The following is a 27,734-nucleotide window of genomic DNA, read 5'->3' on the forward strand; positions in this document are numbered from 1 at the left end:
TTCCAACTATTATAAATTGAAACTTTTAATGCTTGAGAAATAATACTTTTACAAAATGGTGGCTCTTTTGGAGCATAATCTTTTCATAAATTGGACAAAGTTATTATAAGTATGAGTTGAATACGTATATCATGTACATCAAATTTCCGTGAAGTAAAATCGGCTGGGATCTGCCACAATAGTTTTAAGAGACATTAGTGTGTTTACAATCTAAACAGAATATGCAAATCAATTAGTGGCAAAAGCAAGTATCTGTGCTACGTATAATAATTGCATACGACATTTCTTAAATGTATCTACAACATGGCAGATCTAGCTGTAAACTGACGTTTTCTTGTTGTGACATTATGCACTTACTTTAAATTATATGTTTTAAAATAATAAAATGTTTAGCAGACTGACTATTTTAAGTAAGTTTCAACTTTTAAATCGTCCTCTAAATTTCATCAACGTCCACCACGTGACCGCAGTGCTTGCAGAACAATCGCACGCCATTGGATGCATCTCGCGTCTGCACACGCATTTTCCCGCCAGCTTCGCCGTTACTTATCCCCCCATCATACTTTCCGGCTATTCCTTTCGTTGGAACAACAACTCGAATGGTGTCAGTGAATTCCTCTTGCTCAGTTTCCGCCAGAGCACTGAGGTCTTGAGGATACCTGTCAGAAAAAAAGAAATAAAGCAATTCTGTGTTGTCATAATGACGAATACGTTTTATATTAAAATGGCATGCCGTAATATGATTAATAAAGATGGCACAGCTTTCTAGTTTAGTTTTTAAATTTTGTTTGAAATAGATATTTTCCAAAGTTATGCATAAAGTATATCTTTAAAAACAACGTAAAGACACGTTTAATGTGATATTCACATCCGGATATGTTGCAAACATTTTTTGTTAGTAAGCTCAAGATCATATGTTGCTGTTGTTATTGTTGCTTTTCTTGTTTTCTTGTAAGAGTACTGCAAATTTTAAAAAATCGACATAGCTGCACCGTCTGCACAGTTTGTCACTATGTCCTTTTCAAAATTAAACATAAACACATAGATCATCATCGATTAATTAAAAACTCGAAACATTGAAATAATGGAATAAAGGTGTTTTGTATTGTGTTGGGATGTGTTTTGAAACGTATTGATTCATCGGTTTGACCGATTGTCTGCGAAATGGCCTACTTTATACTGTATCCTCCGTTGGAATAACTTTCAAGGATCTCCTCCACTTTGCTGTCCAGTGAACCCTGTTTGAAAAACGGATGATTTCTATTGGCGTACAGCGGTGCGATATCGAGGCTCTGCTGTTTTGATTGGTCACGAAGATGTATGCGCCTGCGTGGCGACAACCTTATTGGCTTCTCAGCGTAGTCAGTGCGAGTTATTTCCTAATTAAAGATGAAGCACAAGATAAACTTGCAAATCGTGAATATTTGGAGTAGATTATTCCTGTAATTTGCAGTTGAGTAAATAATTAATATGTGCAATTCTTTATTCTCAAACAATCATCTTACTTGAAAATATGTTTTCAGTTAATGAAACTCATTATTCTTTTCTCGACTTTAGTGCAGGGAATGCATTGAATTTAATAGGAAATCATTTTTTTCTTACTAATTGGATAATACAAAAGGTAACATGCTTCAAATCGGATTACGATCAACTAAAAAGTAACCAAAAATGAAACTATAAAAAAAAACAGTTAACATCTATCCGTGTCAAGTCTTTAACATATGACATAACCTAGCATTTTTGTTTCTTAAATGATTTCAGCTTCGAATGCTCTGAAAAAACTGTATTGTTATGGTGGTCCTAACATGCATAATTTTTACTTGTATTGTTCACAAAAGTGATAGGTTTGACACATTAATTAAATATGTATTGTAATTTTTGTATTGTGACATGTATCTGAATTCTAAAAGCTTTCAGTGAAAAACAAAAGCACATTTCATAGGTCAATACCATTCCTTATGTAGAATGTATTAGTATCCTACATTATACAGTAAACCAGTATACGAATATAGCTATAAATACTACGAAATACAACTAAACATAATCAATTAATGTTTAAAGACATTATTATTAAAATAAACAAAAAGTCCATGTCTGCAAAGATGCGGACGACAACCTCTGCAGACATTAGCTTGCTAAATGTAAAACAAGTTACGTCATAAAATCTCACCTTGGCAAACTCCACCATGTTGTCAAAGAATGCAGCATAGCTGCCGTTGACAACTTTGGGAGACATTGGAACGTTGCTAAGTACCAGGGACATGCCGAACTCCCTGCTCTTACGCCACGTGGTCTTCTCTTTGTCCTTGGCGACCTCTTTCGCGTGCACGTCTTCGAAGACCTCGTCTTCGAGGAGGTCTATAATTTAAAAATGTTTATTGATAGATTTTTGTCTTTTTGAAAACAAAATGTAATTATCTTTGTGATTTGTAAGGCTATAGTTATTTTAAATTTAGCTAAAAATAAATATAATATCGTGTTTTTTTATGACGGAATGAAGTTAGAACAGAACAACTTGTTAAAGGCTCGACACTTGTTGATAAGCACGCAGAACAAAACGATGTTTCTGCATGACAAAACAAGGTTAGTTCACCATGTTTTAATGCACAAACGATTTTACATAAAAGAATAAAGGGAGCACATTACAGCTTTATAAATACATAAAAAAATAATAATACAAAGACAGACCAAATTATTTTTTTAAATGAAAGAATGAGATAAGTTCCGTACAACTTGACAAATGTTCATCAATTAATGCAAAATGCACATACTCAAAGATGAATGCAAAACAATAATGATTTTACTAGTTTGCTTTGTGAAAACATGCAGGCGACACAGAACAAATTGGAAAAGACACGAACCATGCATATGTTGCCATCAAAAGGAAGCATACGTGTTCCAAACTCCATGTTTTCTTGCTTTGCTAATACATTAGACCGAATATTCCGGCCTTAAATTGTTATACACCAAATGACCTCGCAAGACTGTAAGTTATCATACCCGTTTCCTCCGATTCCAGTCGCGCATGCGTTTTCTGTATGATTTCCCAGTCTCTGTCAATGTCCTTCTCCGTCGTGTACTGAGACGTAATAGTGAAGCGGATGACATAATTTCCCTTTATGGACGCGGGGACCATGTGAAGCTTCCCGGACCGGTTGATGGCTTGGAGAAGCTCTTCTGTCTTTGCGTTGTCTCCCTTAGAAACATAAAAAAGATTTGATTTTATTTATTTGGATACGCCGCATTTTTGTGAGTACGTTTTTTTTATCATCATCTTTGTGCGCTTTATGTAATAACTGTGTAATATCATGTGTCTCAGTGTGATTAACACTTGTGTATAATTAGTATTTTGCATATTTTTTCCTTGCATCGTTTTGTTACACATTCAAACAGAAAAACAAAGTATTAAGTCTACGACGCGACATTCATTACCGAAAAAGCACGTTATTTTGTTTCTGTACATTTTACATATCGATGTAATAAAACTTTTTTGCACAAGCCTCTACACTCATTATTTTAGGCGTGCGAATTTCTAAAACAGTGGTTTACTTATATTAGTATTAATTATATAATGAACACTTTCTCACCAAAGAAGCCCCATATTGCGTTGCGGTATTGCCCATACATCGACAATTTCTTTCTTAATTACAGTCTATGAATGCCGATCATATTGTCTCTTGTGGTATATTTAACATTAAAACAAATCCATGTGAATGACCTTTTCACTATCTTACCATTGATACAAATAGTAAGTACTATACGTAGAGTGTGTACTATCATTTATATTGATCATTTTTTGTTTTGGTTTGTTTTGTTTTCGTTATTTTGGTAGAAGATCCTCCTCCGCTTCTTATCTATCAATCATTAGTAATCATGACATATTATCTGAGCCGAGTCGGGTTAAGTCTTCGGAGCTCCCTTGGCCGCTACAAAGTCACATAAGAACTCCTCAACAGAGTACGGGCGCAGAGGCATATCGGGAGCTATACTGCCCTAATATGTCCTTAGGCACATTTTCGCACGACGTTGGTATTTTTTATTTATTTATGCTTTTAAGTTTGATATATTGTTGCATGTCGGCATATAAGTGCATATTAAGAGCGCTTATGAGCTGATTTAAATGAAAAACATCAGAACAACAAAATTAAGTGCATTTTTCTAGCTGCGTGTAGGATCGGAAACTGTCTGTGTGATTCGTTTATAAAGGAGTTTAACAAAGTCATTTTTAGTTTGTCTTTTCCATTTAAAGAGTTCTGTTCGTACGTATAATAGTTTTAAATATACGGATACACATATAATTCAATTTTTCCACGATATAGTTAAACATCAGCTTTGTACGTTTTTAAATATTAAGAACAAGAATGAAAATATATTTATATCTTTTATGTACATGTTTTATTAACACAAATCATTGAACTGGCCACTACATCAATTATACAATATGCAGTTACATAGCAGATATAGTTTTCGGTTGAAAAGAAAACGCAAACAGTGCTGATAGATATTAATACTGTGTAGCACACGTACTTTCAATCGGAACACTACCATTCCAAGATGGCGGACGGCTGGGAGGTCGAAGCGATCGTCCTTTCGAACCTTGGCCTCAAAGTACTGCGCCAGACGTACGCCCTAAGTAATACGAATGTAAAATGCCACGTTTGTAAATTAATTTTGATATAATCATTAATATATATCTTTACAGCTACTTCATTTTACAAATATAAAGAAATCGATTCATACTGAAAATGCTTTCGGTGGCCGATATTGTACGTACAGGCCTGAATTTCGTACACGACCAGTAAGACTGATAATATAAAGTAAATTATAATAGTTACTGATCATCACATGTTTTTTTATAACACCAAGGATTTGGTGGGGGGGGCGGGAATGCTCTTAAACAGTTAACATTCTGTGCGTTCGTTGTTGTTCTTATAAAACGTGTCTAGGTTAGCTTGATATACGTTACTAACTACCATTAATATGTGTATATCTCGGACGCTGTAATCATGCAGCGCCGTATTTAAAACCTCACAGTACACAAAATGTGATAAGTTATGGCGCTCAACAAATCTCGCGCATGCTATATCTAAATCCCTTTTAAAACCTAGGCTGTATTGCTACAATTTGATACTTGATATTCATTACTCCTTCCAGTCAACAGACGTACCTCTCGGACGTGTTTTTGAAGCCCCTCTACGCCGAAAGACCGGATGACAAACCAGAGCTTCAGCGCCCGGAACCTTCTACTTAGTGCTATCTGCCAATGCTAGTGACAAGAAAAAAAGGTATGCGGAACTTAGGCAAAAAAATACGTTGTTTCCACTTACATCGCAAATCAATGGGTAATGTAGATAAGCTTAATTCTGTCGTAAACGAAATTGTCGTTATTAAATAAGTTGTTTCCCATTATAATAAGGCTATTAAGTAACGAGAGTATTCCAAATCTCTGTTCAAATTTCTTTCTTTAAATGTGATCGTTCAGTTTGAATATATAATTCAATGTAATAAAACAGATCGAAAACTAGACCTGAAATATCAACACAAGTTTAAGTTAAACACACAATATTTAGTTCGGGCGGGTTGGCGGCAAGAAACTACTTGTGTACGCCTTAAAACAATGCTGCTTAATTATTTGCAATCAGAGAGCCCTTTAAAAGGTAAATGATGGTAATCAGTATTCCAATCGTTGCGCGGGGTCTTTTGTGCATGATCGCCATGGGCTGTACAAGTTTTGCATGATACATTTTTAACTAACCCAATAAAAGCACAAGCCCGTATCTCCGTTTTATAGTAAAACGTAAATATTGATGCGGTTGCAAAATATAAGAAAGATCAATTAAGCGCATAGTACATTTTAGTATTGATACCATTGCCAAACTATGAGACAGACCGTTAACAAATGAGCGTGGTTTAATGTAAGTATCATCGCAACTTCAAAAATATAAGTAAGGTCCTGTAAGAAAAAGAAAAATATAAGCAGACTAAAATGAAAGCTTCGATACATCTATAAAATAGTACACATATCGTGTTAAACTAATTTAAATCTTTTTTTTAAATGTTCGAGGTTATGCATGGCTCATAATTACAAATACTTTATCTTTTTTAATCATTAACAACAATAAATGTTTCATAATAATTGCTATTTTCTTATAATCGATAAAAGTTTAATATGTGCCTCGCCATGCGAACATCAGTATGCCATCGTCACCCAAAGCAGCTCAAGATCAGTCTGTGAATCTGCACAACCTTGTCTGGAGCTACAATGTCCGCTTATGAGACCACACATCCATGCATGACTTTATCACGGACAGCGTAGATCGTGAGAAAACTGCACGATTGCGCACACTGGTCTGGAGCAACCCTGGCCGCTCAGTGTGTAAGACTCATATTCGCAAAACGCGGCTCATATTTTGTTAATTCACATTCGATTAGACTTGGAAAAATATCCTTACCATATAGTCAATGGCAGCACCTAAAAAAACAAAGTTAAACATTATTTATCACATTTGTTTATGGTTTGAAATCACACGATTGTCCTGAAATAGTTAATTTACAAATTTAATAAATCGGAATCATGTGATGTCATCTTATTGAAATGACGATATATATTCAAAATCAACCGTCTATATTGGTAAAAACCACGTTATGTCGCAAATGTGAACACTCAAATAAAAAAAAATGCAACAAATATACTTACATAATATGTAATGGCTGGTTTAATAAACGAAACAAAGCAACGTATGTGTAAATTTGTTTATATATGTATATTGTATGCATCTTTTTTGACTACGGCAATTAGTAAATGGTTTCAACATGAAAGTTACATCACTGTTTTAGTTCTGTTGGGTAATTCACTATTTTGATACTTTAAGGTGTTTAAGAATCATAAAAATTTTACACACACACACACAAACTCTGAATGCTCGACTGTCTGTTTGTGCTTGAAAACAAAACGTCATCTTTACAGCCAATTACCGCTGATGCAATATGTGTACATCTTGCAATCGAAAAAAAATCGATCTCGATTCAATGAAAAGTATGTTTGTTATCATTTGCCTTGAGTCTCAAATCCCCTTATCACCATCTTAGCAGGACTTGTCACGCAATTGGATATTTAATGAAAACGGCAATGCGCAATTAATAGTTTAGTCATTATTGTTTATTATCATTTAATAGCGCTCCTGTGACAACTCAATTATAGCCAGCAAGCACGAGTGATTTTTTACGCACAGTAATGTTTCATTGAAACACCGGCTGCGATTTTTACGATTAGCTTATCTTTACCTCATCGCCGATAATGTGAACAAAATGCCCATTCATGAACTGCGTGAAAGTGTTGCTTTGTTGGAAAATCGTAATAGGATTTTATTTAAAGAATTAGTTGATGGGTTCCAGACAGACTACAGACTACGCAAATTACGTTTTCATTACAAATGTGACGCCATAAAAACGCGGAAACAGAGTTCACGTTTTGTGTGAGCGGGTAATCAGATTACGTACCAAACTTTAAAGTACAGACGTTAAAATAATCGCGCTTTATTCTTTCCGGAGTTCTCATGCTTAAGTGTTTTTTACAACAAAAGTTTATTGATACACAGCAAATATGTATTTGATATGAATTAAAAAATAAGTAAACATAAAACAGCCCAAGCTGTGGGTCCTGTGATATTTGAGAAAGTACAAACATATGTGAAATCATGAAACAAATATACAGGTACGAAAACATGTTGATAATACTTAAAATATGCACATGTATTGAATTTATTTTTAGGTGTTTGCCAGTTGGCTACTTTTAACACTTTTAAGATAATTGAAATACATTTTCCAAGATTGCAAAAAATGTTTAATTTTTCTCATTTCTCATAAGTAAATCAAATTTTACACAGTTTACATTCGTTCGATATTTCTTAAGTAGAGGCTCAATTAATTAAATGCGTTTAAAAAGGTAAGGTTATTCGTCGCCTATGTCATTTAAATTGCAAAGATTACATTCTCGTTCATTGCGGTCAATATTCGACCATCTTACTTTTTGTATTGACAATAGATTGTTACACATTCTAAAATTGACAAAATATTGCCTATAGAAACAAGGAAAAATATCTAGATATGTTTCATATTTGTATACATTGATATATGCGATAATGTTAAGCCGGAGACGAGTTGTAAACGTGAGAGTGTCACGACTCTCTATATTGGTCATTCAAAGACTGTTCAACAAGATGTAGTAGCACCTCTTTGGAACCATCAAACATTTGGTTGAACCAGATATAATTGAGTTCACATTAATCAAGGATTGATTTAATAACATCCAACCACTTGTTTGCTGAGTGTCTATCAATATAATCAGAATGCATAAATATATACAACAGTGATGACAATGTGTTAGGATTACAATTATATTATACCAGAAACCAATAACTGATTTTATTTCCGTAACTATTGGAAATCTGCCAAGGTCATCATGCAACAATATATGCTGATTTGAAGTTTTGACATTTCAAAATCAGTGTTGATTTTTCAAGCAAGTTCACATCAAAATTTCCCGACACTTCACAGCCATATGTTAAGATAGATATAATAGTTGCTTCAAACAATTTAATCTGAAAAATCAATAGGCAAATCAATATTTCTTATTTCCTTTACAAACTAAACAATGCCTTTTTGGATTGCTCACAAATGTGTTTCTTTGCAGAGGCAAATTGTCTATTTTGGGAAAAAAATATTCCTAAATATTTAAAAGAGTCAACTTCTATTTGTTTTTCATTGACTGAGAAAACTCTATCCTTCTTCGTTAGCGAATAAAACAGTATCATCAGCATACAGAATCACAGCTAATCTAAGAAACATATCTAATTTTTATCAGGTATATATCAACACTAACATTGTTATTTGTTAGTAAATAATTTGCAACAGCATTTAGGCAAAGAGAAAATATGATATGTGAAAGATTTTCACATTTGCGTACACCTCTTGAAAAAAAACTTCGAAAATACTCTGAATGTGTTTTGTTTACACAATGCATGATTTTATACCATCATAGGTATTTTTAAGAATATTAAAAAAGCTACCATCAATGTTAAAGGTACAAGAGATCGTGGTACCGCCCTATTTTCTTACCTGAGTTCTCATGTTTGAGGTACAGGGGATCTACGTTAAAGGTCTTATGTAAAGCGCCGCTATTCTTTACCCTGAAATATAAATATTAATCAAATCATGCATTGTCGTGCGCTGTCGTATTAGCTATTATTATACGATGTAATTTTGCCAAGCAATTTACAATACTGATATGTTGCTGTTGTTGTTCTAGGGGTTGTAACTATAGAAACCATATTTCTTGTTTATTTCTGGTGCGTGTACGATTTTTGATGTATTTAGTGATCATGAAACAAAATACCCCTAGGTTTTTCACTTGTATTACGTTAATTATTGTTTTCAACTGCAGCGGCATAATATAAAAGTAGTGCATATTAAAGAAATAGTTCAGTCATAGGTCAATTTTATTAAAACTGTTCCATTAAAGTCAGTTTTTTTTGTTAATGTATGCAAATCTTAAAATATCAATTAAAGTTTTCGACAATCAAGCAATATTTTCTGTAATACAAACCACATCGCACTGCAGTCAAAATGCACCATCATCCATTTCGAGGGATTGAAAGCGAAAGACTGCGCATGCTCGACACCCAGCATGAACTTCCGGTACTCCGGACACAGGAACGCCGTCCCCGCGTAGGCTGCGTCTATGTGCATCCATACGCCTTCCGCGTCACCTGCAGGTGTTTTTGTTGCATATTGCACAATAACGCAAAGTGTGTAATATTATTGAATATTTTTTAATAGAGGGATTGTTTTACGCAAATTGGTCTTAAATATTTTTGAAACCGGCATGTATAAATCTTTTTTTCGTGCCTCACTATAAGGCGGTACCATGTTTCTATTGATTTGTTCTGTGCCTGCTAAAGTGTCTCTGTGTCAATTTGTTGAAATCGTAAACAAATATTGAATTAAGCGCTTATAAAAAAAAATGTTAGACAACCATTCACTTAATATTGGTCGAAACATAGTATTACTTATGAAAATATATTACAGTTCTATCCGTCGATATGCACCTTTAATCCGAAATTCAAAATTCACCACAATATTGTACATTTTGCTATTAATTGCTAGGACGGGTTATGTTTCATAATGATAGTTCAACAGATTAATGGACTTTCTAAATTTAATATATTTCTTGTGTATGTGCTCGTGTCATTTTCGAAAATAAAGACTAACATAAAGAAAACACTATTAACGTTATATATAAATATTTCTATGAAGAGAATGCATAATGGTACACACATATTGGTCCGATTTCTTTCAGGTTATCAAAAGCGCAAGCCCCAGTTGTTCCCAGGGTTGCACACAGCTGCAGAAAATAACAGAAAAACAGATCAGTGTAACACGAGAGTCTATGATATCAAGTAATTTTATCCAATCGAATTCTTATTTAAATTACCAATACATGACATGCGATCCTAATCATGGTATTAAAATAGGAACCAACCTAAAAGAAAGTAGAGTTTGAGTCGCGCTCTCGGAAACTGGGCTTAATGCATGTGCGTAAATTGTCGTCCCAGTTTAGCCTGTGCAGTCATTTTTACGACACTTCTTTTAAACGAAAACTTCCACGAAAGCGGGCAAAGTCGTCGCTGATTAGCCTGTGCGGACAACAATGGCTAATCTGGCACTTCATATTTCACACATTCATAAAGCCCGGTTTTCATGGAGCGCGGCTAATTTCTTTTCGATGACACAATTCCAGGTCTATTCACAACATGTCCAGGTCACATTTCAATGTTAAATAGATGGTTTGTACATCCATAACATTTAAATGGGTCGTTCTCTGTGAACAAGTTTAATGCATGTGCGTAAAGTGTCGTCCCCGATTTAGCCTGTGCAGTCCATACAGGCTAATCACGGACGAAACTTTCCGGGTTTTAAAGATATTTTGCGTTTGAAGAAAGTCTCATCTTCGCAGAAATCTAGTTTAGGCGGAAAGTGGCGTCCCTAATTAGCCGGTGCGGACTGCACAGGCTAATCTGGGACGACACTTTCCGCACATGCATTAAACCCCCTTTTCACAGAGCCCGACCCAAATGTATTTATCGATCTTAAAAGTACTTCGGATAATTAATCTTCTACGAAGAGATAGTCCGCATAGTGTGGGACGCGCATGTAACGTAATATTTAAATGGTATGTTGATTTCGCTCCATAAACTTACTGACCATAATAAGATTGTCAATCCTTAGTTAGTGGAAATTAACCTTATCCAAAATACTATTCAATCTCTTTCATCAAAATTGGATGTAGTTCCAATTTGCTCGGTATCGTTTAACCGTCGTTCTACAATACAGCCACCGTAGCTCTCAAAGAAATTCCATTTCGCCGTTCTTTCTACGAAAATGTGATTATCAAACGGGATAACAATAAACTGTCACAAAACGTCTTCAAATTAATTAGTATCTTCCAAATCACCATTCCTAAGTGACAGCTCGTCGTTTGAAATGCATTGACTTTGTATTCTTGTCCTCCCACCATATCAGTACCGCGCTATTAACATTTTTTTCATAGCGGTTAACATTTTCGCCATAAACTTAAAGCTTTTGTATGTATTATTTCCCACACGTAAAAACAATTACTCTGTTAACAGTGATTTATAATTTATTATTATTGTACAACTTGAAATGTATAGGTTGCAATGTTGAAGTGGTGCTGAGTTAAACCAACGACAACTCACAAGTTGTTTGTATTCTTTGTTGGTATGCATTCGCTGTGTTTCAATCGAATAACCAGAGCTGATTTTAAGCTTCAGTTCTACTAAACATAACACAAAACTTTTTTGTATCAATTAGAAAAAAGCAACAATTTTCACAAAACAATCCATGCTTTTCATAACCAAATAAAGAGCATATATAAATTGCCGTTGGTTCATTCTTTATATATAACGAAAATACACACATTTCCATTTGTTGGTAACAGATAAAAATACAATAATTTTCAGTGGTTAGTATTACAAACAGATACAAAACTTATATATGGTTCATAATGCAGAAATAGATATACAGTAGGTGTCTTCCTTTAATTATTATTAAACAAAGAAATACAAACATTTCCGTTGGCTCGTTATAAATAGTTTGACAATACTTTGCGTTCGCTTGTGCATTATGTTGTTGAGTGTGTGCTTTTTTCAATGTCAAAAAATCAATGAGACATACGTAGAACGGGATGAGTCCGGCTTGGAGGTCCTCGTCAATGGCCTTCTGGAGGGTACTGCCCCGGAGACTCAGGTTGTCGTCGCTTGGCAGGAACCGCATTTTAACGAGACCGATAAGCCCCGCCTTCTCTACAGACGAGTGCGCCTGAAAACGTCGTGTTATTTAAGAAGTGCTATTAAAAATGTCATGGTATATATAAGTGCGCCTGAAAACGTCATGTTTCATAAGAATGCGCCTGTAAACGTAGTGCCATTTGACAAGTGTGTCTGGCAATGTCGTGTTATAAATGAGTGTGCCTGAAAACGTCATGCCATGTAAATAAGCGCCTGAAAACGCCGTGTTATATATGGCTGCACATAAATATAGGATCTGGCACGAGTTGTCATATCATACCATATTTCATTAAACGAATTAAGGAATTTTGTTAGTAAGCGAGCCTTTGGCGAGCTTACTAACGAATTTCCTGGACGAGTTTTATAAAATATGGTATGATATGACAATGAGTGTCAGATCTTTTTTTATCACATGCTTTTAAATGAGCAAATTAAATAAATATTTACGCAAACATAATGATAAATAAAATGTTGTTTACATTTCGTGACGTCATTTAACGTTGCAACGTCATTTCAGCAAAATAACAAAATGCGATTGGTCAATAAACGAAAACTAAACCAATGAAAACGCTTAAAAATGTTGTATTACACATGTGTAATATAAAAAATATGTAATGGTTGTATAACATGGGAAACAGGGTATAGCATGTGATAAAAACGTCGTCGCCATTGTCAAATGGCCTTTAGAATGCAAAAGCCTCTTTATTTGTCTTATGTGTGTAAATGGATTTGAGATACATTGATCAAATTCCACTCGACCACTTTCTTTACAAAATCATAAATTCGAAATTTATATTCTTTAAACAAAGTTATGTGCTTATTTGTTTCATACCTGGTCCGAGCAGTAAGCGACAAGTCTGGCATTCACCTCGGCGTCTTCAAGGTCATTGTTGTTGGCCCTGTAACGACGAATTGCGTCTGACCTCGCCGCCAACAATGTCACGAATGTGCAGTCGCTGGCCGTGGTCTGAAACGTCGTGTCAGATTTAGTATGGTAAGGTTATTTTAATCGGTTGTAAAATAATGATGTTTTATTGTTTCTTTGCCAAAAAAAACAAAAAAGACCCGCCTTAAAAAGACATATATAAATATATATATTAAATGAATTCCTAACATATGGGTCTCATGTAAACAAACAATAATTTTTAAAAAATCTTAATTTATAAAAGACTGCCATGAGACACTCTTCGCAGTAGCGGGAAAATAAGAAGTCGTAGTAGTTAAGACATAGTAAAGGAATGGTGCAAGAAAAGCATCAAACGCAACCCAAGACACTGCTGCTGTATTGTTGTAAAACTGTCATTGAGAAGTGCCCGATTCCTTTAGGTGTTTGAGTCCCACTAATACAACTTATTTAAAATGTTTTGCGGTGATGTATATTTATTGTGATGCCTGCCTGTATGACCCCTCCGCCCATGGTCTGCTTGTTGCTGTGCAGGAATTCTGAGGGAAGACCTATCATCTTCCCCAACCAGTCCATCACTATCGTCTCCAGCTCCGTGGCTGCGGGACTTGACGCCTGAAAATGTACGCGAAATGAAGAGTTATCAAGGAATCATGTAATATTTAAAAAATATATATATTCGGTTTGTTAAATCAAGCTGACATTTACAATACTTCCAAAATTGCATACCATATTTACAATTATTATTTGGAAGAAACTTCCATTAAATTTTCATAAATGGGGTCGGCGTTATTTGAAGCCACAGATCAGATTAGTAGTTTACTACGTTCTCGAAATCTAGCAAACTATAACCTGTAATTATGCATTATGAGCGTACTACTGACATCATGAAAATGTATACAAATGTTCATAGAATGGTCAACTACTAAAACATGGGGCACCACAGCTTAAACAGAAAAAAAACGTTTTAAGGCCATTTTTTTATAATCAAACAATTTTACTTAAATTTCTATTAGGTTGCCCTTGTCGACATTATTCAAAAAGGTTCCACTGTATTGCAGAAAATACAAGCTTCAGCTAAAATATCATTTGTGTCAGACTAAATACAACACAATATTTTCTTCGCAAACGTTTGATTTTTTTTTGCACTTGAATCGGGCTCTGAAATAGCAACTGTTTAAATTAAGCGTTCAATGTGACTGTTATTGACTTTTTAATAAGTATCAAACCACAGTATCGACCATGTTGCATCTGTTTTTTATGCAATAACATATTACATATTAAGTGGAAGATACTTCATCATCCGTTGTTTAAAGAATGCAAATATGCAACGCTGTATCAAAGCAAATATATATAATCTCATTATTTTGTTATCATCTCTCTAGAACACTTTTTTCAAACAAAACATTTATGTTGGCATTCACAACTTCATATACTCATCCCTTTTACATATCAAACATTCGTATGTTTTCTACGGCCTGGACAAGTACCATTATTGACAACATGCACATCTGGCTTAAGAAGGGATTCGAAGTTTTCTGGTTTTCTATTAAGAGTTTTGCTGTAGTGTTGGTCTGTATTTAATAGGCATTTGGACACTTATTACGGCCACAAGAAAGTCTTTCTTGATAATGTTTTTAGTTTCCTTGTCCGTGTTTTGTTTAAATGGAACAAGGTGGGTAATTCAATAATTGAAATCACTAAGTTCAATAGAGGCATTGCCGGTCTGCATACATGAATAAATCACTGTTAACGTTCCTGAATGGTGTTTTACATAATTGTCTTTATTGCAACTTATATATCGAGTCCGATTCCCGATCCGGAGTTTGTGTCAAGTGATTTCAATAATGTGGTTTTACGATAATCATCCAGACGAAATACACGACACATACTGATTTACGACACGTCTGTATGTTTTTTTCTGGTAATCTGTTTCAAGCACTTAAATTATGAACATAGATAAGCGTCATCTGTTAAATCTCTGAGATGGCTGGAATACGTTTTAAATTTGGGTTTTCAGCAAACATCTATATATATCAATGACAAACGGAATCTGTATTTATTAAATGTAATCAAATCGATTAAAAATCATTATGTTGTAAGTATTTTTTTATATATAACGACAACTCACAGATAATGACTTGAATTACATAGGCGTCATGTTTGCTTATGATATTTAATAAAAGTCCAAATTCAAATTATAATAATGTAGCGTTGTATTTATCTATGATAACTCATTTTAAAATTACATTTTATGTAACTTAGTCGAACCCATGAAACAGAAGCGATAAAATGTATTTGTCTAAGTCAAACAGATCACCCTATTCATTAGAGACTTTCACAGTTTATAGTTAAGTTTACTTATCATCCTGAGTCGAATGAAACCTTTACAGTTCCTTTTTTTGACAAACCACTCTCAGTCAAACGAACCCTTTACGATTTCTGCTATAGTTTCAGAACGCAATCTTCACCATTAAAAGTTAGACGAATCATTCGCAGCCGAACGTAATCTCCTCAGTTTCCAATATGGTATGACATACCCTTTGTCAAACACATATTTAATGTAGTAATATTAAGTCATGTTGTTAACAACATATACCGACGCATAAAATAAACGCATTATCATTTGCATACGTAGAATATAATCCATGCAAGATATGTTCCGTATACACTTTAAATTTAATCACACTTTATGAACTTAAATATGCTCAATAAAAGTTCGCCGTGGTGTAATGGATATGGTGTCCGCCTAGCGACCGGAAGGTCACGGGTTTAATCCGCACCGTGGGAGCGTTCTTTAGATTTCCCCCCAAAGACACCAAGTACTGGACCTATGCCCAGGAAACGGACTCGAGAGCGTTTATATAAGATTTGGGCTTTCGATGCAATCGAGCTTAAATAAATATGTTTAAACTAATAATAGCTAATGATAAATAAACTAATATTTTTTGCTTATGATGATAACATGATCAAGTTTTTTTAACAATTATTTCTTATCGGAACCTGATTTTATCATGTTGCCCTTCATTAATGGCAAGAAATGACTGCCGAACAGCGCAACACAGAACGCAAGAACTAAACACAACATAACATACGCAACACGCGCATAACAGTGGCTTAAACTGGGGTCACTAAATCGGAACGGTCAATGCAGAATAATAATCGCATCGCAATCATAAAACATCGCAGGCCCAGTTGGTAGAGTTCTTGGAGATCTTCGGTCTAGCGGTCGTGATAAAGGTAAAGAGAACCTCCAAAAAGATGATCATGAAAAATACACTCGTGTGAGTTTTTTAATGCAGTAAACTGTTTTCCCTCTGACCCAAATAGTTTCAACTCACCCCAAGCTATATTTGTTGTTATGGGATTAATTTCGAGTTATCGCATTCATTAACAGCCCAATGTGCTCGTTTTAAAATATAAAAAAACAACACGCACCTGTCCTCACGATTTGCAAATATTTCATAATAATTTATCAGTAACTAGCATATGTGGAAGCGTAAGCTATGTGAACGGTCATCCATCCCTACCTTTAATGAAAGTAGGATAGTTGTCAATTAATTATATAAGTGCGTGCACTCAGACTTGATAAGCCACTTAAAACGGATAATTGCCCAGAAGGCGCATGAGTAGGATCACTGACCGCTATTATATGACTCAAGTATGGCTAGAAATGGTGAACTATCTAAACTATACAGAACATGACTCAGAACAGATACAATTTACGGGTAAACAGGTAGTTTGAGATTTAAGTATTGATTTACAAATTAAAAAATGCAACTTTCCCATAGAACCCGATTTTGGAGTGTATAGGTAATGCTTTTTATTTTAACAAATTAAAAGTGATCAAATGCGGTCATTCGGTCACAATGATCAGTATTTATGCACCTATTAAGTAGATCAATTGCAATTAAGGAACTTCGATAGACTTGCATATTTTACCACGCCGTTTTAAAGCAATTATTTTTTGTAACAATGACAACGTGACGATGTTCTGAAAACTGAATGGATTGGTTTCTACTCTACTGTTATTTTTTCACGAGCCGCGATATATGATTGTTTACTCATCTTATAAGCCATATACGTGCTTACATCATGGTTATTCGAACACAATCTGGACGGCTTTAACCTTGTCAACTAGATACAGTAACGGATACTAGAGTAAATTTCAACCTAAGAGTGCATTGTGATTGAATGGGTAAACGCTTATTTGCATTTGCAAACTTTCAATTTATTACACTATTAAAATTGCACATTAATGTTTTCGCCTATTCACCATGGTTACGATCTGTTGTGGCTATTTCATGGCGACGTTTGCGGTTGGCTAGCTTTTACGCCAGTTTAAATAGTGACCTCAGCTTGAATCATTGTTATTTACGTGTAAGTGTAGTGTTTAATGTCTTTCTTTGAATAATTTTGGCAAATGGTCACTTGTTTTAATAATGACTAGAGAATGACAGAATGTGTGTGCAATGGTATTAATCCTGCATTTGTGAAATGAAAGTGTAAATGTACATGCCTTACGTAAACTGCATGATAGCATGGCCTTAGTACAGACAAACGCAAATTGATGTCAATCTTGTTATCACTAGTTCCCATACACGGAAATCACATTTCTTGTGTTGCGTAATTTTTATTGTGCCACAAGTCTATATGAACAAAACGCGAAAACGTTTATACCTTGTAATAAGTGTTTTTGAATGGTGCTAGATCGTTATATTACTAAACGTTATAATACAGTTTCAATAGCGTTGATACGTTTGAACGTTAAACAGACGTAGAACGTGCAACTAGCTCAATGTTTGGTTATAGGGGTAACGTATTGATATCGTGCACCACAGCTGCACTGCAGAAGAAGATTGGATGCTTGAATCTTAACCACTCATTAAAACATATAAATGTAAACAGATACATGAAAATGATGCTTAGTGTGCAGGCTATAATAGTTATTATGTGATATTCAGATTAGGTAGTTTTAACATTTCCCTAGTATGTCATAACTTTATCATAACGTTATCGAAGTGGGTTTCTAAGAATATTAACGTAACCTCGATTATCTTGACAACATACCTTGATGTATATAATTTGACGTATTAAAGGAAATCAAAGTATTCTTATTGTGTAATCATACATAAAGCATTATTGTCGTTTAACAATATAATATTTAAAATTCTGTTCCGCTAAGTTGTGAAAGACATTATATCTTTAAAAACTCAAATACAAAATCCATGCGTAAATGATCATCAACACACTTAACATACATCATTGTTCACCTCTGTTACAATACAATCATTTCCACATAATTCTTAAAGTTCAGATGTGTGCATTTGACGATAACTAAAAGTTAAAAATCACTCGCACTGTCACAACAGATTCATTTATGAGGCGCCCAATACATATGACGAAAATTGCAAGCATCAACTTCGCGACGGGTTGGTTCGTTTTTTTCCATTTACGAAGACGCTTAGAAAGTGTTAAGTTTTATATTTATTCAATTAAATCTTGTTGGATGGAGCGATGCTTATGTGCTTAAATTACACTTAAATAAATGTAAAATAGAAACCACATGATAGGCCAAATTGTGGTTCTTACTGTACGTACGGAAATCAAATACAAACTAGAATTGTTTTATTAGTCGTATGAAATTCGATAGGTCTAATACACATTCAATATGTTAGCAACATACTAAGATTGCGTTTGGTTGTTTGTTAACACAATACCATCATTCTTAAAATACGTGTTGTGATCCTGGCAAACTGTGACCAAAATGAACTGTGTTCTTTTGTTAACGAGCATCAATAGTAGGAAAACAGAACAAACCCATTTATTTTCAAACATGTTACCAATTAGACTCCGGTCACCAATTTTTGTAACATGCTGATTCCAATGGAATTATACCTAACGTCATGTGATATATCCAAAATGCTTGGAAAGTGTGTATTTTCTAAACTAAGCTCTGTTGCTATACGCGAAACTCAGGGCTATAACTCAGCATGTGCGCATTTAAATTCATTTATACGTATTGTAAACAACCGTATATTGCATGGTACGATTGCCAATTAGTTTATGTGCAGTATTTACTGAAAATATGGTACTTGTGTATTAGTTTATTTACACTTAAAGTTACAATATCAATAATCAAACTGTCAGATAGTGAAAATAAGACGTTAAAATGATTTAAAATAAACTGTTCAATTTTACTTCCATTAAAACTTTGCCCAACATGTGGGTAGATGTCATTTGCCAAAATCCCTTTGTATAACAAAATCCACTGTATTAGTTCATCCCTTTGCACCTGTGTAGTTACTAGACATATGAAACTGAAGTAATATGTTCATTCTTTGAGATGATGCTTTAGTTTGTAGAATTGACTTTAATAGTGCTTATTGATATTTAACTTCAAACATAATCTGAGTCTTATGCATGACCAATTTTTTTTATTTCTGTGTTAATAAAGAAAAAAAACGAAGATTATGAGCATGAACTGAACAATGCTCCATTGCTACATGTGCTTTAGTTGCAAAATAAATTTACAAGTTTTAAATACACGACAAACTATTTATTTAATGACCACAGCATTTTAACGAGCTTAAAGTCCTATAGCCCTAGAACAAAAAACGAAGCCGGGCACACATTTCTCAGCTTCTATGTAGGCCTCAGTGACAGAAATGCCACACGACATTTTAGGTTACCATCCCCCACGCACGACGTGATACTACAGTGTAAACATAACATGCTGTATGGCAACTGGATGATAGTCTGATCTGTTTACGGACAAATGCAAATTGATGTCAATCTTGTTATCGCGTTTCCCATGCACGGATATCAAATTTGCTGGGGATAGTGCGTTTAATTGAACCACAAGTGGAACTCTATATGGTTACTCTCTTACAATGAGCGCGTAGGTTTTCTATGGACAAAGTAACACAATGTACGGCATTTTAATAACATGTTAATAACTATCTGAGAGGATGTCAATAACAGAGCCGGCAAAAAAGATATCAGCCCTGCCCATGTTCCGCAAATATTTAGCCTACCAACGCGTCAAATTATTCTACATGAATACATAATATATTGAAGTTGTTAAAGTACAACAGCCCATTTATCCATCCTCAACTTATATTTTTTTAAGTGCCCCGCAAACATAATAAGACAACAGACATATACATAATTATACATTGTTTTAACTCATTACAAAATGTTAATCACGGGTTAACATGGAGAAAATAATACACCCTCGTATTTTTCTACAATTGGACAATTCATTTTAAGATCTAGATGGATTTCTAGTTGTGTTCTTATTTTATAAAATTCCATTTTATTTTCTTCACGAAATGTAAACACAGATAAATAAGATTTAAAATCAAACCCAATACATTATTTTGTATTCACCCCCATCACTAGGATTGTAATGACAGCAGGAATGTGACATATAAACCAGCCATGTATCTGTGCGTATGTTGATACCGTTTTCAAACCATCAGTTCAATATAATTGCACCAAATGTAAAACAAATTCTCATGACAAAATCCATCATTTGGCGCCGACTACATACGAAGTTAAAGATAGACTGTATTATTAACGATAGGCTTATTTCTCTATTTCATTCATAAAAACGCATAAACAAAAAATATTAAGTTATACCACTTCGGATAAGGATGTGACCTTTAAAGTAAAATTCCATATTTATTTGTTGTTTCAATACAAATAGCATCGAGACAAAATACTGGAAATTTTTGCTATGTCTAACCGTAAGTGCAAAGTCGTTTAGTGTCTCCAATGAAAGTACGATGTCGCCTGAAAAATTGACTCCTGTGGAGATGATATTCAAAACTTAATTTGGGATCACAATGATCGATTGCCTTTTTGTGATGGATCATTACGTTTAATAACGGCGAACAATATTCGATAATAACGATCAATTCGCATCACAGCTTGATTGTGAATAGTTAAAACATCGATATAACTAATAATATATAATAAAAGTATTGGAAGTTAAATACGTTTTATAAATTCTAAATAAAATGGTCACACTGGTCCTACATCGTTGACTTGATAAAACTTGATTAAGGGGACCACATTCGGATTAGGTCTTATATGCTTTTCCATCACTGATCAGTGGGCAAAGGAGATGTTGTAAATGTTCACTATAAATCCCCATTTTTAGCTCAAAACAATTTATATGACTGTTGTAGAGAAAACCCCAATAACCATACTGTTAATTTTCATAAACAATGCACATGTTAATAAAAGAAAATATCATGTTTTATAGTACAAGGACAACGCATGAATTACGGCATACAAGTACGGAAAAAGTCACAAAAAATAACAACGTGTATTCAAGAAAGCTTCAACGACGCAATTTCATCAATCTAATATATTTCTTAATTGTGATTATTATTAAATTTAGCTTCAGTGTACTTTTGACAGTTGTATTGTATACAGTGTCGATACGAGACACATTGTTGAGCTTAATACATAAAGCTATAATTTCTGATGTGTGTTTAAAATACTTACCTTTGTTTTTTACTAATGATAAACCAACAGCGAAATACAGAAACGACCAGGAAATAAATATGTGATAAGATTACATACACTTGTCTTTAATTTGCATTCTTTAAAATCATTTAAGATGACAGTATTCAAAATTGAGCCGAAGCCATTCAATCAAAATAAGGACAACAAAAGGACCTCTATGCTAATGAACACATTTGACAAACTGTACACGACAACTTACTAATGGGTAAATCATTAGTTTGCTCTCGAATGACAATTATTTCGATTCATCTGACACAATTAAGAGACCTTTCTTAAATGCAATGGTAATTTTTAAAATGGGTAGGGTGGACAGCGATTGATATAATCAAATTGAAAACCGCAGATGGAATATAAAAACATTAAATAGCCTAGGGCATCGAATTGATAATAGTAGCTCAATGTATTTACTTTATTTGTGATCAATCGCAAACAATCGCCAAACCCAACGCAGCACAGCAACACTGGGGTTCTTAACCAACCTTTAACACATAATTTATAAACATTTTATCTTACGTAATTAAATAATGTTATATGTAAATAAGCGTATAATACAAATGATGATTACCTATTTTATCATCGATCACTAGAATTGTTTTGTCAATTCATGCGGTAGCCATGTCGATAAATCGGACACGTGTAATGTATTAGCTGCGTCGATAATTTACTAGGTCATCTATATTTAATTAGGCTTGATTAAAATGCACCGCAGCAAAATAATCATCCGCTGTTCATGTTCCAACAAAGGAATGCATAGACGTTGATGAATTCTGTTTGTATTTATTTTAAAATGTAGTGAGTACATTTATTTCATGAAGATTGTTTACATCTGTCAAACGACTCAGATATTGAAATACGGAGAAAAAAAACACAAAACGACCCGTATAAACAACAGGGACAGTCTTTCACAATTGCTTATAAAATTGGTCATGAAATGACAAACGTCAAGAGAGAAATGACTAATATTAACAATAACCCATGATTAACTGCTCAAGAAGACATTTGCTTACTCTTCCGTTATATTTTGTATAACCAGGATGTCATTGATTCAAATATTATGGAAAATGATTGCATGTGAGCTGCAGTAACACAATATATAATATGATCCAGTCTAGTGAAGCTATTTATGTTTCAATACTTTGTTGCTAAAGAATGAATATTTGAAGAATGGTCATATATGAGTTTGTTTGTTCAAATATGCCTTTATCTAAACAGACATATTTGTACTAGTAGAATATAATTACTTGTGTTTATGTTTGGAGTTAAAATAACAAATAAACTGAAGAAATGCATTTTGATGTAACCTGTTTCAACAATACAGGTTAGAAAACCAAAACGAAACGTTTTAAGCAGACCAAATGCCCTTTTAATCCAAAAGACATCTTTCGTAGTTACGCTTTTGCTAAAAGGATCTGTCAACGTGTAAAATGTATAAATTCCTTATATCTATGGAATAGAACAAACTTAAGAAGCAACATCTTGTCAATTTCTTTGAATGTCTTTTCGCTTATTAAGCTAAAAACAATACACTTTGAAGATATGGTACGGAATATCGTTTACGGCCGTTCAACGCCTACATCTGATTGAAGTATGGCAGTTGTCAGTTACTGGCACAAGTATACGCTCAAGATTGTTATTCTTAAACGGCTAAGAGCGTCTAAGCATGCCCAGGAAACGTTTGAGTAGGTAACTGACCTGTCGTGAGAAGACAGTAAGACCGTTAAAAAGGCAAAAGAAAATCAAACAAACAAACAACATTAGCGAAGCATAGAAAAATATTATTACGATCATGTATGAACGATCATTTATTTATCTTAATAATTGTTATGCTATCGTTCGTAACAAGATCGTAAAGAACTGTATCGTCATATATACGTGCACATTTAGCCTCTCGTGAAATCTCCAAAGCAATTTAATTCATACCCAAAAGAGTGTCAATTTGTTGTTTATTTACCAACGGATAACGATAAATCGCATTTATTTAATTAACAAAACGTATCACCCCTGTGTATTATTTTCACTCTTACCCATGTGAAACCGATGCAGTTGATGGCGTCAGATAGCATGTCACCAAGCAACGAAGGAAAGCTGTTCAGGGCAGGAAAGTAGGCATGCATGTAGGGACTTTGCCAGTGTGTTATCTGAAGAATAGGGGAAACAATAATAATAATAATAATAATAATAATAATAAATAATAATATTAATATTAATAATAATACAAATAATAGTACTGATAATAATAATAATAATAATAATAATATATAAAATAATAATAAAATGGTAATTATATAGTATAATTATAAGTATCGAAATGTTGATAATTAAGCATATTTAATATTGCTTAAAACAGAAAATATTTAATTACCGCTGTCTAATGATGCGTAAAGGTGGTGACTCAAAATTGACTAAGCATTCATTTCTTAAGTGTTGCAATTATACAGCAACATTTACTGACTGATGGTTATAATACATTGTCTGTCGTTATCTTAATTTTGCAATATCAAATTGTAACATATAAGCTTGTTCACTGTTTCAACATAAACTCGAAAATACTTTATAGGACAAACATTATTGCAAATTAAATGGTACACACTCCAGGCATAATGACTCTCTCAACGTCATCCATGATTTGGTTCCAGTCCTCGCCCATCTGCGGTGCATGGTCCGGCACCAGATGCCGCATGTATCCGGGCTTCACGTTCGGCAACACTCTCCGCTCCCGGATGTTTTGCAGGTAGTCCGCAATGTAGTCAACCATTTCCTTCCCTGAAATTTTGTGTATCCATTGAGTTGTGTTCCATTTCATGGTGTTATATGCCCCTAAAGCAGTTTCCTTCCGTGACCTTGTTGGTCATTAGGCGGTGGGTGGTTTGTGCTTCACGTTTCAGGTAGAATGCCCTTAATAAACTGTCAAGCCTACGATGATGAGTCGAGAACAATTTTCGTAACTTTTATTTCAAGATAAAGGTCTCATTTCCAGGTTAAAGGTTGTGAATTTATTTCCTTCCTGGAGGACACAAATACCTTATTGTATTACCTATTCCCTAATCTTTTTAATAGATTTCGATACGCACGACACTAGTACAATAAACTAATGTGTGTGTTATTTGAGTCATCTGTAACGTTTCGGCGTATGTGTTTTCATTTTCTGTCTGCATAAGTTTTTTTTATTGTGAGCTTTATACTTATTGTGATGATCGGCTGGAACCTTAAACTGGCTTAAAATCATGCTTTGCAACGCTTTACGTTCCAATGCGGTGGTCTCAGATTTAATCGGTGTGTGTTTGTAATTGGCGTTGTTTTATACAAGTAGTGGTTATTAGTAAGGATTTATCTCCTGTAAGAGATTTTAAAATTGTGTTTATACTAAGAGGATTTATATCTTCGGATAATTATTCCACTTGACATTACAATATGCCACGTACAATGCTTATACTCCTAGATAAATTATGTCAATGTTGCAATTTAAGTTCAAAAGTCATTAAATTAAATTTCTGATGTTAACTGTTTGATGATTAATTTGTGTTCATTTCGCTGTTTAATGTTTTTTATCTTACCCCTTATCCGCCATTCGACAAGCTAAAATGCTTCCATGGCATTTGTCAAAATGAAAAGCGATTGAGCGTTGAAAAAGACGCGTTCTGAAAAATGTCAGTTAAAAAACAATTTGATGACAACTCCTGGCTAGAAAAAAAGGTTTTAAGTTTTGGGTCGTCAATGTAAAATATCTATGCAAAATCGATTAAAATGGCGGTCTAACCCACTATATTGACAATTCTGGAAATTCGTTTGTTTCTAACAAAGTGTTAAAAGATCACAACAAAATTATAACTCATGAACGCAGCCGTCGTAGAGCGTTAGCCCGTTTGATTTTGCTTCCAGATGCAATTAGAACGTGAAACAGTGTAAAGATCAATAGGCCAACAACGAATCTGCAACCTATTCTACGATTACCTAGACACCTCTTTAATTTTTAATAACTTATCACGTTTAAAAGTGAATAGATTTATAAAGATATATTGCACAATATCATGTCAGAATGACAATTAATTTTTGACGGTAATGAGATTTTTTTGGAGATGTCAAACAATTCTCAATACTGTTTTTGTGTTTTGTTGTTATTAATTCGTGCTGCATTTAGATATTTGACAAATTAGTATCATACCTACGAGTTTTATATTCTGTTTTTTGTTAAAATACTACTGCAATTTGTTTGTTTATGCAATTTAATAATAAAATCTTACATTGACAATTATTTCGCTAACAATCTTAATAAATACGCATGTAAACAGAATGCATACATGGTTGTTTATCGTTCAAATAAATTTGAGTTCACTGAAGTTTTCTTTGAATTTGTGAGGGGTTGGTCAGTAACAAATAATAACTTTCGGTATATAGCTTTAAACACTGTCGTTCATTATGTACTGTCATTCTTATCTTCTTGTATATCTACATTTCTATAAAGACTTTGTTAAAGCATTAGTCAAATGTGTAACGATGTGTTGTCTTTCAATCAAATGGTTTTGTTTGATCCGTTCGATCGGTCAGCTTAGTTAACTCCTGTATATAGTTTGCCTTTGAACTATGCATAAAGCATAAATAAAACTTCTCCATGAAAGTCAAAACGACAGATTACACTTAATAAAATCATTATGAACTTTGTAAAAGACATTGAATTGCCAAATATATAGGGTTTACAATAAATAAATGTTACAGTGACAGACTTGAATTATTTAAATAATAGTATTAGTTCTCTTTCTTTGCCCCATTACAAAAACTCTCATTTTTTATCTAATCACAAAAACTTGAACAATTTTTATTTTCACCAAAATATATGCCAAACAATTGAGTTATTTATTTGGTTAAGTGTATCATAATCCAGAAATGCACTAAGCTATTATTTTGTCAATGTCGATGACTAACTTCTTCACTTTTGTTTTATGTTGGGACATAAACACGCTACTTGCCTTTTGAACTAAATCGTTTTGTCACTCAAATTATCATGTATCAAAGTTACATGAACACACTTAATCAAATTTTTCATCGCAAAGGCTTATTTGTCTGTCAATTATCATTTTAAACAAGTATTTAATACTTGAATAGGAAATAAAACATGAGGCATTTTTCTATTGTGTTCAATGTAAAAAAAAATACCTCATTGCCTGTTAATTCAAGTTATGATCTTAAATAAGTATCAAATCGTATACACTTGTACTGACATTTATTATAACTATTTTGCAATATAATTAATGTGGAAGTATATATTCATGTACGCGCATAAAACGTACAATAAATGGAATGGAGGAGGCCGCTATCGAAAGCAACACGCTTATTGCCAAGAAAATTAAAAAATATATATGGCATGACTAAATACAATAACATTATATATCATTTACCTGTACTATTTATGCATTCTCATATGAAAATCTGAATCTAAAGAAACACATTTAACTAATTTTACCTTTTATGTAAAAACGTTTGATAGCACATACTTTTTCATAATTGTTATTATTAATAAAGTTTGGTACGATTTAGCGAAAAGTTACGATCAGGAGATTGAAACACAGTTTGGTTGCAAAGAAGTGATACTTATTTTTTGAATATTTATATTATATAACTTATAAATAAAATTCAGCTTAACATAACATCAATCAATATTAATAAGTAAGCATTTAAATACTCACCATGCTTTCGATACTGTTCAAAATCCATTGAATAAATATCCCTTTCAACCGATTAAATAGTGATTTCCTTCAGAAAATTATACCAGTATAAATATATTTAATGCAAACTTCAAACGCATGTATATGTACGATAGTTGTGTTTACAGGCTAATGTGTCTGTATTGTATTTCATGAAAATAATGTCACCAAAAGAAACATATTCACGCTAAATTGTAAAAACCCAATCACTAAACAGGTTTCAATCAA

The 27,734-nt window shown here is 33.7% G+C and overlaps 4 protein-coding genes across 24 annotated transcripts in view; 2 read left to right on the forward strand and 2 right to left on the reverse strand.

Moving 5' to 3' along the window:
- On the reverse strand, positions 1–27,516 carry LOC127867298 (histidine decarboxylase-like). The gene is made up of 16 exons (XM_052408365.1): positions 27,489–27,516; positions 24,398–24,570; positions 23,832–23,945; positions 13,762–13,884; positions 13,198–13,332; positions 12,253–12,396; positions 10,336–10,402; positions 9,605–9,767; positions 9,118–9,188; positions 6,453–6,472; positions 5,168–5,266; positions 4,528–4,629; positions 2,986–3,196; positions 2,171–2,358; positions 1,174–1,379; positions 1–659 (listed from the first exon to the last, which is right to left on the reverse strand). The coding sequence occupies exons 1-16, from the start codon at positions 27,514–27,516 to the stop codon at positions 437–439; spliced, it is 2,067 nt and encodes a 688-aa protein (XP_052264325.1). The 3' UTR covers positions 1–436.
- The window catches only part of LOC127867293 (neurogenic locus notch homolog protein 1-like), a 279,268-nt gene that overhangs the window by 172,305 nt on the left and 79,229 nt on the right, over positions 1–27,734 (forward strand). The window lies entirely within an intron of this gene.
- The window catches only part of LOC127867299 (mucin-5AC-like), a 237,996-nt gene that overhangs the window by 79,287 nt on the left and 130,975 nt on the right, over positions 1–27,734 (forward strand). The gene's annotated exons all lie outside the window — the stretch shown is intronic.
- LOC127867301 (uncharacterized) overlaps positions 1–27,734 on the reverse strand; it is a 226,937-nt gene that overhangs the window by 48,430 nt on the left and 150,773 nt on the right. The window lies entirely within an intron of this gene.

This window comes from Dreissena polymorpha, chromosome 2, assembly GCF_020536995.1.
Source record: "Dreissena polymorpha isolate Duluth1 chromosome 2, UMN_Dpol_1.0, whole genome shotgun sequence".
NCBI lineage: Eukaryota > Metazoa > Mollusca > Bivalvia > Myida > Dreissenidae > Dreissena > Dreissena polymorpha.

Bases quoted from the DNA above. Each gene is read 5' to 3' on its own strand.
- LOC127867298 (XM_052408365.1), bottom strand. From the start codon at position 27,516: ATGGATTTTGAACAGTATCGAAAGCATG. The intron at 9,768-10,335 runs GTGTGTACCATT...AAACACCTGCAG, and splicing joins GAAAGAAATCGGACCAATAT to GTGACGCGGAAGGCGTATGG. The intron at 6,473-9,117 runs GTAAGAAAATAG...TTGTTTTTTTAG, and splicing joins CCTCAAACATGAGAACTCAG to GTGCTGCCATTGACTATATG.